This window comes from Dicentrarchus labrax, unplaced genomic scaffold (genome assembly GCF_905237075.1).
Source record: "Dicentrarchus labrax unplaced genomic scaffold, dlabrax2021, whole genome shotgun sequence".
In the NCBI taxonomy this organism is placed as follows: Eukaryota; Metazoa; Chordata; class Actinopteri; family Moronidae; genus Dicentrarchus; species Dicentrarchus labrax.
Window position 1 is genome coordinate 4624817 of NW_026136707.1, and position 16336 is coordinate 4641152.

General features: G+C 40.3%; 1 protein-coding gene across 3 annotated transcripts in view; it reads left to right on the top strand.

The window, feature by feature from the left end:
• sv2a (synaptic vesicle glycoprotein 2A) overlaps nucleotides 1–16336 on the top strand; it is a 50643-nt gene that overhangs the window by 20159 nt on the left and 14148 nt on the right. For all 3 annotated transcript variants that reach the window (XM_051405844.1, XM_051405843.1, XM_051405842.1), the window contains 4 exons: nucleotides 575–1364; nucleotides 11730–11910; nucleotides 13582–13733; nucleotides 15144–15277. In XM_051405844.1, coding sequence (XP_051261804.1) covers nucleotides 755–1364; nucleotides 11730–11910; nucleotides 13582–13733; nucleotides 15144–15277 — 1077 coding nt within the window. In that variant the 5' untranslated portion in view covers nucleotides 575–754. The remainder of the gene's footprint in view (nucleotides 1–574; nucleotides 1365–11729; nucleotides 11911–13581; nucleotides 13734–15143; nucleotides 15278–16336) is intronic.

A 16336-nucleotide genomic window follows, 5' to 3' on the forward strand; every position in this document is an offset into this window, starting at 1 on the left:
ACAAGTTTTAATCCATTTACATTTTTCTGGACCACCATGAAGTGACATTAAGTTCTGACTAAATGTCTGGTTTTAACATTAGTCACAGATTGTAATCAGGAGTGTCCTGTGTAAGAAGTTCAATCTAACCCTAACAGTCGTAATACGTTCTAGATACATTGACCTATACGCAGTCCCGCTTGTTAATTACAGATGTCTGTGTCGCAGCGTGGTCCATTATATGTTAGATGCCTCTGTGTAAATGCCACTCTGTGATTTATGCTGAGCTGAGGAAAGAGCTATGAGATAACTGCTGTTCAGTCAATATAGGCCACTGAGCTTCAAGTCTCAGATGTCAGCACCTTAAAGCTGTCATGTCCTTTTTTTTTCAGCCATTAGTGCTGAGCCAGATAATGTGTCCTGCAAATGGCGACTTGATGTGTATGCCAATGGTCCTTTGTGTTTCAGTATAAATTGGCTCTCACCTAGGCTGTTTAAAAATGTGCTTAAAAATGGAGGTTTCTTGCTCACATTCACTACACTGCCAGTGTGATGAATCATGCTAACACAAACCTTTTTCTTTGCTTTTCCACAGGATTTGGTATCCGAGTGCATGCTGGCCAAAGTCCAACAGCAGCAGAGCAGTGGAGCAGAGAACTGTCCGTGGTGCTGAATTCATCAGCTAACAGAGATCCCCATTGCACACTCATGTGCTTGGGCCACTCCTGATACCTCCCATTCCTAGCAGCAACTGACCACCACCTCAACACCCAAGATGGACGACGACGGGCGTTACAGAGATGGCCGCTCAGATTTCATCCGCGGGGCAAAGGACATTGCCAAAGTGGCAAAGAAACAAGTCGGCAAGAAGGTGGGGCGCAGCGTGGACAAAATGGCCGACGAGTACACCAAGCGCTCCTATAAACGCTTTGAGGAGGAAGATGATGATGAAGACTACGGCGGTGTGCCAGGCAACGACGCCGGATATTACCGCAATGACAGCCGGGCCAATGACGATGAAGGTCACAGCGACTCCACTGAGGGACACGACGAGGATGACGAGATCTACGAGGGGGAATACCAGGGCATCCCGAGGGCTGATTCAGGCAAGGACGGCAGCATTGATGGGGTGACGGCCGCCCAGGCACAGCAGTTCAGGGATCTGTCAGCCTACGAGGGTGAGAGGAGGAAAGACCAGGAGGAGTTGGCCCAGCAGTACGAGACCATCCTGCAGGAGTGTGGCCACGGGAAGTTCCAGTGGACGCTCTACTTTGTCCTGGGGCTGGCGTTGATGGCAGATGGCGTGGAGATCTTTGTGGTCGGCTTCGTGCTGCCCAGTGCAGAAAAGGACATGTGTCTATCAGAGCCCAACAAGGGCATGCTGGGTAAGATTGATAACAGATATCAATTTCTCGCATCCAAGTAGAGTTGAAAAAACGCTTTATAAAAAACTTTTAGAAAACACTTAACAACACAGGGACAACAGGGATTAGACACATGAGAACGCAGTGAGAACACAGTACCAACAGTCTTGTGTTTATGACTACTGAGCAACTGTTTTCTTTCAACTCATCTACTGTCTTCCATGCCCTTTCTCTGTTTATTTTAGTCTCAGTGCCTCCTTTGGGAGTTTATGCCGCTGCTTCACATTTTATCTCCGTCTTATCAAGCAGTTATACCTTTACAGCTTATCCCCCAGTAATTGCTTTTCTACAGCCTTGTTGGCAGAGGAACTGGAGCTATTTAAGATTCAACTGCCCATGCAAGTACAATTTTAAATCGAACTCTCAGCCAATCCAAACACAATGTTCTCTGCTTCAGTTCATCTGTTTTCTAGCTGGACTGTGTGTGTGTGTGTGTGTGTGTGTGTGTGTGTGTGTGTGTGTGTGTGTGTAGTGTGTATGTGAAGGTGATTGTGGGCACAGTTTTTTTTCGAAATGCCCCTGTAGTCTATTTGTCTCCGTCCTCTTTGCCTCCTCACTGTCTGTCACTATGTCTGTGTTCCTGTGTGCTGTGAGGTGGGCAAAGGCCTCGTGATCATTTCCTATCCTTAGGGCCAGTGTCCAATCACAGTCCAAACCTGTCTCGCCATCTGTCATTGGCTGCCCAGCAAGGACACCGTGAACAAGGGCGCCAGGTCTCCTCAGGACAACAAATTTAATACATACTGTTTATATAAAGTATGTATTTTATAAAATGTGTCAGGAGAGGCGAAGAGAAAGATCTTCCACAGAGAGATACCCAGAGATATAGTTTGTTTTCTTTCAGTGGATGAAATATAGATAGTTTCACAGGAAGATATTCATGTACAGCTTTGCTGGAGCTTGCTAGTGGGAAATAGATGTCAAGCATTGTTGACATTTTACAGCATGCAGAGTTCACACCCATTTATTTGGTAGGTTGTTGAGAAAAAGACGAGTTTTGGGAAATCTATCTAAATATATTTCACTCGCTAAAGTAGACATACAACACAACCTATAAAGAACTAACGGCATGCTAATACAAACTAATCTGACTGCGAAAATCATCTGTAAATATTTGATGTAGGTTTGATAGTTAAAATCAAAATACTGCTAAATCAGACTGATTCATATGTAGTGTAGCTGGAGTAAAAGGGCTTCTGAATCCACATTATTCAAGCTGATTGAAGTAGATAAAAACAGAAGAATTAGATCAAATGTTCTGTTGAGCTGAATGAATCCAGATATTAGTGAAATCAACTTAACAATATCTCAGCATGGACTCAAATGTTCAGTTGCATCATTTAATTTTGATGAATTAGATGGGATCTAATTACATAATTTCTGCTCTCACAGGGTTTTGACTGTTCAACTATACTGCTGCCATGTCGATGAACATTGTCTCCCTGCAGATGGGGATGCCTGTGTATTGAGCGTCTGTGCTATTTAAACATCATGGATTCAGAAGTAGTTCTGGCTGGAAGGATGTTATTGAATAACACTGATACTTACAGTGACCTCTGTGCACTAACTATTGTCATCCTCTGCCAAATGAATTCAGATTGATTATTTTTTTACCTTTTTAGATTTTCTTTTAACCTTTAATAAAGAAGGGTTTGCTGATCAAGTACAGCATGTTCTTTTTCAGCTCTAGTACAACTGTTTGCTGCTGGTCAGTGAGCTGCAGTACGTCATCAGCTGTAGGTTGCGTGCCATCTTCATGTGGGCATTTTTTATATTTTCATCTTTTCCTGTCTGATTGTTGGAAGGTGTTCCAGTAACAAACACACTTTTTTTTTTTAACAATTAAGCAATACTGCTATTATTGTACAGTTGTCTCTCCATTATACAAGAAAACATACATATACACATACATAAACTCACAAGAAAAAACTATACATCCACATACACACACAAACACAGTGCTCCATTTGGCAGGCATCCATGCTTTTAATTGGTTACTGTGTTATGTGATTTTCCCTTTGGTCCATGCACAGGAAAAAGGTATGGATTGCAGTGGTGACATCTACAGTGACTAGACTCTGTGTGGGTGAATGTGTCTGTTTATACGTCCATAACGTGTATGTGCATGCATGTCATACTCTGTTCCAGTTTTGGCCTGCAGAAGGTTGCTGTTTTGCTAGAAATTTATGTAGTAAAAAATTAAATTAATGCAGTAAAAAACTATAACTTCCTCGATTTTATATGAGCTAATACTAGATAAAACAGTGAAGTAAAAAGTTTCCCTCAGTACAACTAATTGCAAATTACAAATTTGAACTTACATTACTTTTGAGTAAATATACTCAGTTACTTCCGACTCTGGTCCATTACATCTCTCCGTCCCTCCTCTCTCTCTGGCTGGCTTTGTGTCATGCCAGGGGGGAGCCAGTAGGGAGACACGACCGGCCCCGATTCCCTCCCCTCTCCCTGTTCTGTTATGCAACACGCCTGACTCATGCTAGAGAGCCTCCTTTGCTCATGCCTCTCTGCTTCTCATTATTCCAAGTGTCCTCTCCCCGAACACCCCACCTCCCCCACCTTCTTCTTGCATTTGGACTCTATGTGTGTGGAGTGTGTGACAGTGAGCGTCTGCACATGTGTGAGCAGAATATTAAAACCCTTACAGCAGAAAACATTCAGATGCAACCACAGAGAGGAACCATATCACTGCTAGTTAGACAACAACCCCTCCGTCCACAAATAGTCATTCTCTCTGCCATTTTAACTTTATCATGGTCTCCAGGCATTTTTAACTTTGTTAGATGAGTTGTAAGAACATATCACAGATCCCAATATGCATCGAATGTTTCCAGCAACACAGAATTTTCCAATTAAGTACGGAAATTAAGAGCATAAAAACCAGAGTGCGGCTTTCAGGCGACAGCAGTGACGCCTGTGGTGCTGCGTTTTTGCATGTTGAGCTGGAGGAGACACATTCACATGCAGCAGAGAATCACCGAGTGGTTGTCATTGATTTGTCCTTGTTGTGAGGCCGCGGAGGTTCCATCTGCAGCGTAGATGGTTTTCCATAATGGGTAGAAGAAAGTGGGGTTTGTTATATGCAGCAGCTCTGCCGCACAAAAGAGATTTCTAGAAAAGTGCAGGATAAGTACTTTTAATGTCAAGTAGATTTCACACTGTTGAGCCTTCGTGTACTCTGCCTTCTCTGACAATTTTGAGAACAAAGGGATATATATCTATATAGAGAGATATATCTGTATATGTGTATATATAGAAATAGATATTTCCAGCCATTCTTCAGTTCAATTTTCTTCAGGAGACTGCATCTACAATCTTCGGTCTGCGCATTGCAGCTACATGCCGAACTAGGCTGTTTTTCTTTACATAAAGCTATTGCACAGTTGCTCCTGAGGCTACAAGGAACCTTTGTGGATCATACTGTCTCCTTGGCCTTTTAATGAACATAGAATCAAGAACTGGTTTGATTTTTTGGATCCTGTAGGAGAGGTTGGCAGAAGGAACTGTAGGCAAACCAGGTTGGATGCTGTAGATATAATATTTCTAGCAGCAAATGTTTGGTACACATATGTTTGATGGAAATGAGTGTGAGAAAGGAATTAGGCTTGGATATTAATATTCAGCTAACATCTGAAAATAAATATGCAAACTATCAGGCGACAGATGGTTTCATTCTTTTCTTTCTATTGGAAATTATGTTTTGATAGGATTGTCAAACACAGAGCTGTGACTTAAAAGGATTTTTAAATGTTTATTAATAATTTTGATTTCTTTGAGAAAAACTACACATTTTCTTTTTTATTTTATTAGCATTTTAGGTGATTGACTAATAGTCTAATCAAAGTAACTGACAAGCCTGTTAAGGGAATACAAACCTAGATCATCTAAACTGCATGCAACAAATAGGCACCCCTATTATATATGCATTTAAATATCACACAAAAAAGAGCAACAGATATTCTGTTTCCCCTTCTTTAAAAATGAGCATAAACTGCAATGTGAGTGTTGCACCACCACTGAAGGTGAATTGAAGGTGCTGGTGTCCACGTGCCAAATATTATGCAGGTAACAACTCGACCAAGCAGCTTATTTCACCAGTTATTTCCACACTTTGAATGTGTCCTAATCAGCTGTAGTGGTGGGAATTGCAGCTCTTTTTAGTGAGACAGATGATCTGGCTCAGCTCAGCAATAAGAGCTGGCTCCCAAATGGCTCTTCATTTAGTGCCACTTATGGCTTTTATTATTCAGCCAAATTTAGCAATGTTTTGACCTATGATTAATATGTGGGCTCTAATATCACTTAAATTACTTAATGTAAGTATACTAAATCTTATAATTTTGCATTATGTTTCATATAAAAACATAAAAACTATTACACGTGTATTGAGGTCCAGTGTGTATCATTTAGGAGGATCTACTAGCAGAAATGAAAAACAATATTCATAGGTATGATTTTATTAGTGTATAATCAATTGAAAATAACAACATTACTTTGGAATGAGACGCTTTTATCTACAGAAGGTGCAGGCTAACACCCTAATTTCTCCTTCGAGCTTGGAAGGTTAATAGTGAGGGATGTGCAATGTGCAATCTGCACACACTGCCGTAAAACAGTTATATCATTTTTCTTTTTGGCTTTCCGTGGTTAGCAGTGTGTGGTTAGCAGGAGCGTGATGGCTGACTGGCCAAGTCAACTGATGAGGGAATGCATTCTCCTCCGGTGCTGAAGAGCCTCAGCCCCCGGCTCATTCAAAAAGCCCTGTGCGCTCTGGCAGAAAGGGAAAACTGGCTATTTATAGAGGCCCCCTGCCCTGCCCCCTCCCTAACCCAAGTACACAGACACACAACCCTGCAATGGCACACACTTTTTCTTTCCATGTTCATTCACATACACATAAACCACACACACTGCCCTGGAGCCTTTGGGAGCTCTGTCACAGCGCAGACTGGCCACCATCCTCCCCTCCCCTTTCTCTTTTTTTCACTCTCTCTCTTCCTTCCTCCCCTCCCCCCACTTCCTCTCCAGAGCACCGAGGTACTCAGCTGTCTGAAGACTCTTGCTTCTCCTCTCTCTCACCCTTTCACTCCCTAGCTCTCTTTTTCTGAATACCTCTCATTTTGTTGCAGCTTTATCTAAAAATATATATATTTTTTACAGTATGATAATATTTCATATTAATTATTAAAGAAGTGAAGATAAAGCAGTAGTTGTCTGATATTGCACATCCCCCACAGTTAGGTGTAACATTTCAGAGGAAGTCCTGGTAAATAAATAGATAAATAGATAATGGGTGATAAAAGCTCCAGGGCCTTAAAAACATCTAATATCAAAAGATTTTGAATAGAAACCACATTACTACCAAACTACACCTAAAGGAAAATTATTTAACTCAATGAAATGCATTATTTAAGGTGTGAAACTATCCAATAAATATAACATGAATGAATGACTAGTAGCTTACTACTGCTGCATTATTAAAAGCTGAGATGATTCAAGTCTAGGTAACCTTTCTTGCAGTTCTTCGAAAGTTGAAAGAAGAAATAAATGATGTAGCACTGGTCACCAAAAAAAAAAACAAAAAACAGAGATAAAATCTTACGATTTACCACAAAATCAACTTAATGTGTTTCTGCACCTGCAGTTTTTAGTGGTAACTCCCATATTTGAGTGGTCAGCGAACTGAACAACCAGTACAGAGATCCCTCACCAGCTTCCCACCTGCCAACACTGCTACTGAGTATTAGACCAGGGTGTCAACTGATGTTTTGGCTACGTAGGCGCAGCAGAAACAAGGTCTTAACACAACATTGACATTATTTTACCTTTTAAATTGATCTGGCAAACGTATTTACACATCCAGCAGTTACAGAACTACATTAGTTTATATTTGAAGCTGTGCTTCTGGCCACCTGGCAAATGTAAGACTAATATTCTTTATCTCTTTAGCTCTCCACTAAATCCTGAGGGAAATATCTGGCACTTAAGCTGCTAAAAGTTCCAAGATTTTCAACAGCTAGTTGCTAAATTTTCCTTCTGCTGTTGGGCAGGTAGTATATAGTGAGCTTAAGTGAACCAAAACAGTAAAGCTGTGTGTCGTAAATACAATTTGAGGGGAACTTAAGAGTTAGGTGATAATTCTTTGTGGGTTGATCACCACAAGCATCTTGTTTCACATACAAGTAGTCACATAATTGATGTAAAAATATTGACTATAGCCACCATAAGTAGCTTAACCTTTAGTTCAGGCTGAATTGGTACAAATTTGATTTTTAGATCAGGTACAGCTTTGTACTTGTATGGTGGATCATTAGGTAGGTCTATAAATACGGCCTCAAGAAAGACTATTAGGTGCCTATAGGGGACATCTGTGAAAACATGTACTCTCTTTGTAACGTTCTGATAAAGATAAACTCACACACTCAGGCTTTCATCACTCTCTGTAATAGTCTTAATTGCTGTTATTTACTGGCCAAACTGCTTTGCCTTTGTATATTGATGACAACAAGATTTGGCATTTGGTCAGATTTTGCACTTAAGTTAGACTCCTAATCAATTATTTATCTTCTCAGATGAATGAGATCAATTGGGACGTAATTTATCCTTGAGCTGAATGCAGCTGCTAATGCACTCTATCCACACAGATAACACAGACCAACCTGAGCCGGCCGAATGTGACGACAGATACAGATAGAGGGGGAGAGATAGTGATCTTGTTGCAGTTGAGTGCTGAAAAGGGTGACGGGTCAGCACAGAACTCAGATACCCAGGCTTCAGCTTATAGGGAGGCTTAGGAAAGATACTTACTGTATGGCCCATCCTGGTAACTGTGGTTGTCTATCTGTCTGTCTGTCAACCTCGATGCTGCTGCATTGCGGCGACGGCTATTGAGCCCAGTCATAATCACTGGCTCCTTGTTGCCGCTATGAGCTGTATTGTCAGGAGAAGCGGCTCGCAGCTGTCTCTCTGCCCCGCAGGGTGAAACACATGCAGATAAGCACACACACACACACACACACACACACACACACACACACACACACACACACACACACACACACACACACACCACCCACACACAGACAAAGTAGGAGAACACACTTACAGTATATTACAAAATGGGAATATTGACACAAAAACGCTCACAGGAGTTCACACATGCAGATGAGGGACTGCACACTGACTTTCTATGACACACACACACACACACACACACACACACACACACACACACCCACACACACGCACACACGCGCACACACACACACACACGCACACACAAACACAGACACACCTGGGATCATGGAAACACGCCAGCAAATGCACACAAAGAATCCCCTGCAATCAATCAAACAATGGAGTGAAAGTCACCTTCTTCCTCATTCAGCACTGCAGTGTTTATACAGAAATACACAGAGAGACAGAAAGAGGACAGACAGGGAATGAGTCACACACACACAGGCACACTTTTATCAATGCCTTTAAAGGTCCTTTCTTCTAAAAAAAAATACACCCGTCTTCCCATTATTCCAAGTCAAGAACATCCGTCATAAACTTGTCTTTTTCTCCCTCAGTATTCTAGTGTAATACTATCTGCGTCCAACTTTATCATCCAAGCAGTTATCTTGTTTGGACAGTGTGATAGATTATCTTAGAGGATACAACAGATCAGTGTAAAGCCTATGTAGGCGTCTCGTTCTGTTTTCTTGCATAATTGACCCCATGCTGTCTGGCTCATCTGGCTGACTCATTCACACCATTTTGCACTATAAAGCCAGGGCTGATTTCATGTAATTTGCAACAAACCCTAGGAGCTGTTGTGCTGTGATTTCCATTGGTTGGAGAAACAATCAACTCTCATTTTCTCTCAAAGTCTTTTTGATTGTTGGTGCTTGGGGGTAAAAAGCAGTGTACAGCAAGCTGGTCTTTTCTTTTCTCCTTATTTTGCCCTTTTAATCATAAATCTGCCATGAAATGAAATGACAATCAGCTTCCACCCACCAGACAAACTTCTTTGTTGTCTTGAGTCAACAGCAGTTGGCAAGACAATTTAAATTCAAGATCCACTTACTTACTTGTTCCAGAGCTGTATCACATCCCTTATGACTTGACAACACTATGGTTTGGTTAGGGTTAGGCACTAAAACAACTTGTTTAGGTTTAGGGAAAGGTCGTGGTTTGGGTTGAAATGGCTACATTAAGGTTCGGGGATGGTTGTCGTCATGGCTCCAGTGGCACCATGTGGTTTAAGGCTGGGGAACAATCTTGGTCATGCTTTAAAAAAACAACATTGGTTGGCAACAGGAAATGAACAGCAGTCTCTTTAGTAAAAGTTAGATTTGTTAGTGACCCATCCATGCCTGATGCTGTCATTCTTCTTGGGAGGACAGTCACTTGTAGAAGAACTTGCATTGGATGTAAAAAGATTGAACATGATCATCAACTTTCGGTTAGTCTGTACACTTTGAGGACTTCTAATGCATGTTGGCTTCAAAGTTAAGTTTTACAAAACAATCTCAGCTGAGATATGGTTGAAAGCTCTTGAACAAGTGGACCTTGATTTGAGATTGTTTTGACAAATTGATAATTTCTTGTCAGTTAAATTGATCTAAAATCAATAAAATCAACTTGAAGGCTCTGATTCAGTTTGACTGGCTGTGAATAAGGACTGTGTTGATTGTCCGATCAGAATGGAGTATTTCACAAAGTGCTAGGGTTCATTGGAGATACTTCATGCCGGACACACTGGGTTTAATTTGCCCAAAATAATACAGCATAGATGTAAGATAACTAGCATTTTACATACAGAAAACTGAGAATTACATTTAAACGCGGATGTCAAGACCAGGAACTGCACACTGGCCTTTTTCCTCCTTATTCATTCAGAGTGATCTCACCAATAACTTGTCACTGCAGGCTCAGGCAGTGTGAAAACTGTTGATAGGATGTCAATAAGGCAGCGATTTCAAGCGAGCAACTGGTGTGTGTGTGTGTGTGTGTGGGTGTATGTGTGTTGGAGCATCTTCATTGCTAAAGAGGGAGAGAGAAAGCTAGACAGACAGAGAGAAGTGTTTGGATAAGTGCATGGGATGTGAGTCATGTTAGCACCTCAAGTCACAAGACTGGTTTGACAAAGGTGATGTTTGTTTCTGTTATCAGCCTGTCTGCTCCCTGGCAGTGACTTCCTGATGCAGGAAGGAAGGCACTGGCTTTTCCCAAGATATTCACAGTCTATACTGTGTCAACTGAGATGATACTGCCGCATAAATATGTTTATGGTACGAAAAATCATAATGCAGAAGTTCATGGTTAAAGGTTAAAGGTTGCTTACATGTTGTAACATTTTAGGAGTTATCTTTGATTTCAATCTTACTATGTTGCTGACAGAGTTAGATTTTGGAAAATACACCTCTTCTTCCGAGATTGATACCACTTTTGTGTTGCTGCATAGGGCAGTAGGCGATTAGCTTAGACTAATAGCATAGTCTGTAGTCTCTATGGCGTTACCCATATGTTTCTGAAGAGCTGTCATAAAACTCAGTGTGGTCAGCTCCGTCCGTCACCATCTTGACAGTCTGGACTCCACTAGCTCCCAATTAATCCAAAAACGGGTTGAGCATTTTCATATAGGGCTTTATGGAGATTGACTCACTTCTATAGCCAGCCTCAAGTGGCCATTTGAGGAACTGCAGTTTTTGTTACTTCCACGCTGGCTTAATTTGTCAGTTACAGAGGTTGCTGCTTGGGGTAGCAGCTTGTCTGGCTCTGTCCAAAACTCAAAAATCTGCTTACAAGCACCTCTAAAGTTCACTAATTAACACATAATCACACCTTATATCTCACTGATCCTGAGTTTCTACAGGGCGCTCCATCATGAGACATGAATCGTATCGATCTTTAACTTCTTCTTCTTTTTACAGTCCAAATTATTTCTATTATGTGTTTTTTCTCATGTGAATCACTTTGTAAAACTACGTGAAACTGTAATAATATTGACCCTTCTGCTGTGGTTGTATGTGGTTCAGATGATTATGCTGTACTTCTCTCTCTGTGTTTTGTACTTTATGCAAAATACTTCAGTAGTCCAATAAGGCTAACACATGGGCTAATTTACTGGGCACTGAGTGGAAGTGAGGGCTGGAAGTTATATCAATGAGTTTACTGATGAATAATACCTCATTATCATGTCCTCTGTCTCTCTTCCCTCCATCATTTTCTATTCCCCTGCCATTATTCTCTTATCTCCTCTTTCTTAAACACCAACTCTTCCCTCTTCCCATGTCTTTGTTTCCCCTCTTCCTCCATCAGGTTTGATCGTGTACCTGGGGATGATGGTCGGGGCCTTCGTGTGGGGTGGCCTGGCTGATCGGATCGGCCGACGGCAGACCCTCCTAATCTCCCTCTCCATCAACAGCGTGTTTGCCTTCTTCTCGTCCTTTGTCCAGGGCTACGTCTCCTTCCTCTTCTGCCGCTTGGCCTCTGGTGTGGGGTAAGGAGACAGATGAGTCACACACACAGAAGCCACGGCTGGATAAATGAGAAAGTCACGACCACTGTGGTACATCAGTTGACTTGACAGCAATGCCGCATGTCAGAGGACAGATAAAAACACTTATATCATCAGATACTTGGCTATTGGATAAGTGTTGGATTGTGCTTTTCGATGTTCTGTTTTGTTGACTTGCACTAGTAATTTCATTCACTTCAGTCAACAACCTTCACACAGTGAGACTGAACTAACTGTTTTTACTTTAAGTTGGTGCAAAGTCAATGTAGCTACTGTCACACTCCTTATTTAAAATTCATAATTTGTTGATTCCTCGGACTCTGATCTCTTAAGGTTATCCCTGCCTGTGTTGTTAAATGCTGGTGGCAATGGTAAAATGTCAGTGAAATGGTGGCTCTGATTGTCAGGGTCTGACCTTCACAAGGTTTAAGATGTTTTAAATACAGTATAGGTAAATATTAGCTTATCTAGTTTCAGCTACACTAAAAATATTTCTATATGTCATCATGTTGTCTAGGTTTTGGTTTTGGAAGTTATGCAAAGGAATAAAATAAACAAAGCCGGCCCAGAATACAGTTGTTATTTTTCTATCAAGTGCAATATTTACTCCTAATTTTAGTGTGCAACATGGCAGCTGTAGCTTTAGGGATGGCATTGTTAGTCGGTCCTGTAACTTTGGTTTAAACCAAATACCTGCAAAAAGACATTTCTATCAGCCTCAGCTTGTACTGTGTGTAGGCAAATTAGCGAATGTTAGCAAAATTAAGATGTTGAATAAGGTAAACATTACCTGTTTAATATCTGCATGTTAGCATTGCCATTGTGAACAGGTTAGCATGCGATTGTTGCATTTAGCTGCTGTGTTTGAGTACTGTTCTGCAGCTGTAGATTCTTCTCAGTAATATTTAAGATATTATAATTTAGATTTGAACCCAACTTGGCAATGACTGCTCTTCCCTCCCTGCCTTTGCACAATTAAAAAGAATCTGCAGACTGTAAAACGGTGAGGTCTCTGTTATTCTGCTGAAATGTGCATAGTGGCCCATTCATCATGGATATTGCTGCCATTTGCAGTGTGATGAACTTTTTCCAGATTGACTCATTATATTAACTACACTGCCCTTGTTTGACGGCAGAGCGCCCTGAGTCTGAATGTGTTCCCGGCATCAGTTCCCATCAGATTGTAAATTGTTGTGATGGAACATGTACAGCGGCCATAAAGATGGTGCTATCGATTGCAGTCGGCTCTGCCATTAATGGTGGCTTTTAAGACTTGAAGCTTTGCTCTTAATCAACTACAAAGCTGCTCAATTATCTTTCATGTCTCACTCTCTTTCCTGCTGTTTTTCTTTTCTTTCTTGTCTTTTAATTAATTGTGTTTTGTCTTTCTGCCTTGCCTTCTTTCATCCCTTTGTTATATTGTTTTTCTCTCCACTCTTTTCTTTCTTCATAACATTACCGACTTTATTTTCTTCTTCTTTTTGCTATCTTTTAAATGAACATTGTCATCTTTCTTGCTTTTGTCTTTCCTCTGTTCTTTCTCCTTTTTCTTATCTCACCCACCATTTGCTTCTACTCCACATGGATCTTTCCTCCTGCTCTTCTTTTAATTGTCTTCCCATTTACATTCCTGCCTCCCTCTTTACTCCACAGTATTGGCGGCTCCATCCCCATCGTGTTTTCCTATTACTCTGAGTTTCTGGCCCAGGAGAAACGAGGAGAGCATCTGAGCTGGCTCTGCATGTTCTGGATGATCGGTGGGATCTACGCCTCCGCCATGGCCTGGGCCATCATCCCACACTATGGTGAGAAAAACAAACAGATCACTCAGTCAGGAAATCATTATTTCAGACAATATGTAGTTAGTGTGTTAGTCAACCAGCTAAACAGCCTGTTACTTTAACCATTTTATTTTTTACCACAAAATCATTTGATCATTTGCATTGGACAGGGGTGGAATCTAACTAACTATATTTAGTTAAGACTTTTTCTAATTACAGTTTTGAGTTACTTTTACATATTATCCTATTTTATACTTCCACTTCACTAAATTTCAGATGGCAATATTTATATACAGATACATAGATTTATTACACAACAAGTTACAGATGAACATCTGTTTTATAAAAAATATAATGCATTTTACAGGCTAATCAACCCAGTCTTATTTTGATTGGCCCTAATCATAATAAGTAGTAATAAATACAATATATAATATAAGGAAGAGATACTATTCGATACTTATTCCACCACTGCCTTTTGATGCTTCACTGTGGAACAACTACATTAGTGGCTCTCAGGGTTCAGAGATTTTCAGCTGTGTTTGAGTGGGTTGCAAAACAAGAATTACCTTAATTTTCATCTTGTTTACTTTAGTCACCAGCAGCTATCTTAATAAGGTTAGGTATAATCAGAACTTATTTGATCAGTGGTTTCAGCATTTCTACTAACAGTGTGTGTTAGTGGTATAAAATTGCAAGTTTACTGCAGCTCATGCTTCGCTTAGAGGAGTTTTTGAAAATACCAGACTGAATGTTTTCAGCAGCTATACAAATAGTATAGCAGAAGGAAAAGCTGTGTAATGAGCTTCTTTACATACATGATCCTGCTACAGAGCCTTCATCCAGAGAGAGTCTGTGGTCTTAAGCATATATGTTTACTGTAGATGTTTCAAGGCTAGGCAATCAATTATTTTCATTACAGCTGTCTTGTCTGGGGCTATAAGACATCTTAGTTTCATTGTTGATCCAGTAACTGATATCTCTGAAAGCTGATATATATTTCAATTGTCTGTTAAAGTATTTGTTAACAATTCTAACTTCCTACATAACTCATGAAACATCTGTACATCAGGATTGATGACACATTGTAACATAGCTGTGATCATATTTAATGACTACACAAAGCCAAATCTGTACAGTGTTCTGACAAAGTCTGAATATTTTGAATGGAGTGCATATTATTTCTGTTGTAATAACTTCCTATTTGTGTCAAGCCTCTTTTCCAGATTTTTGACCTGCATAATGTACAGTTATAAAATATTGGCAAAAGGAGAGAAACCTGGCTAAATAAAATGGTGCACATATGATAAAGTCACTGCAATGCAGTTTTCAATCCCTGCATGAAACCAGAGCATTACAGCATCAAAAGAGGAGTCTTGCAGCCTCTTAGCTCTTGTTCTCTCTGACACCGCCTTTCTCTATCTCCTCAATTAGGCTGGAGTTTCCAAATGGGCTCGGCCTATCAGTTCCACAGCTGGCGTGTCTTTGTGTTGGTGTGTGCCCTACCCTCTGTGGCGGCCATCTCTGCCCTCACCACCATGCCTGAGAGCCCCCGCTTCTACCTGGAGGTCAGCCTGTCAGCTCTTGCCACTCAGTCCTTGTGGAAATATGAGTTGAAAATACTTTGCCTTCTTGACTGCATAAACAGCCTTGAAAAAAGAATGGATCCATGCACTTGCCAAGTGGAAGATGTTGTGCTGCAGACAAAGTGCTGCTTACACACTTTTCCAGAATATTTTGAATAAATAAATAAATAGATGTACATATATACATACTGGAGCAGGCAAAACAAGGTGCTTTTTATTCACTGTGTCTTGAATACTGACACACTAAAAAATGAACAGAAAATACAAGATTTTTTAATTTCATTCTTTTTGATAGTTTTTGAAATGTTCAACTCACGAAGGAATCTTTCACAGCGAGTATACAGTATGACATCTAGTGCGGTCGATATTTTTGCAGCAAGATAATTACCATCCCCATATCCCCCACAGTCTGTTTATGTGCTACTAAGCCACTTTTAGCTGTCAAAACCACAGATATATTTTAATTTATTTATGTATTCACTGGTTTATACAAACAGAAACTCTTATTTCTGTTGTATTTTACCGAATGTTCCTGCATGATTTTTATTTTTTGGTTTAACTTTGATGTTTTAAGACCCCTGTCACCCACCCACACTTCCTTTGATACTCACTGACATCAGCAGCTGGTTGCAGAGATACAGAGAAAAAAAACTGCAAATTTGTATGAAATAGTACATTTTTGAACATTTCCACATAAAAGTGCATTATATGTTTAATTTAGTCTAGGTTTTTATTGCAAGATCACTGCTTTAAATCTCATAATGTAATTGGACTAATCTGTGCATAAGAATGATATGTCTTTGAGCCTTTGAGAAGGAGTAGTTAAAATGTTTGAGAAGACTGATACATCTCTTCTGTATGTAGGGTAAATATGAAGCTACAGCCACAAGCAGGTTATCTTAGCTTAGCATAAAGACTAGAAACAGGGGGAACCAGCTCAGTCCAAAGGTAACAAAATCCAGCTATATATAAATATATATCTTGTTTTATTAAACAAATGAGATATAACATGTTACTTAGTGAAATTTAGAAGTGCTGGTA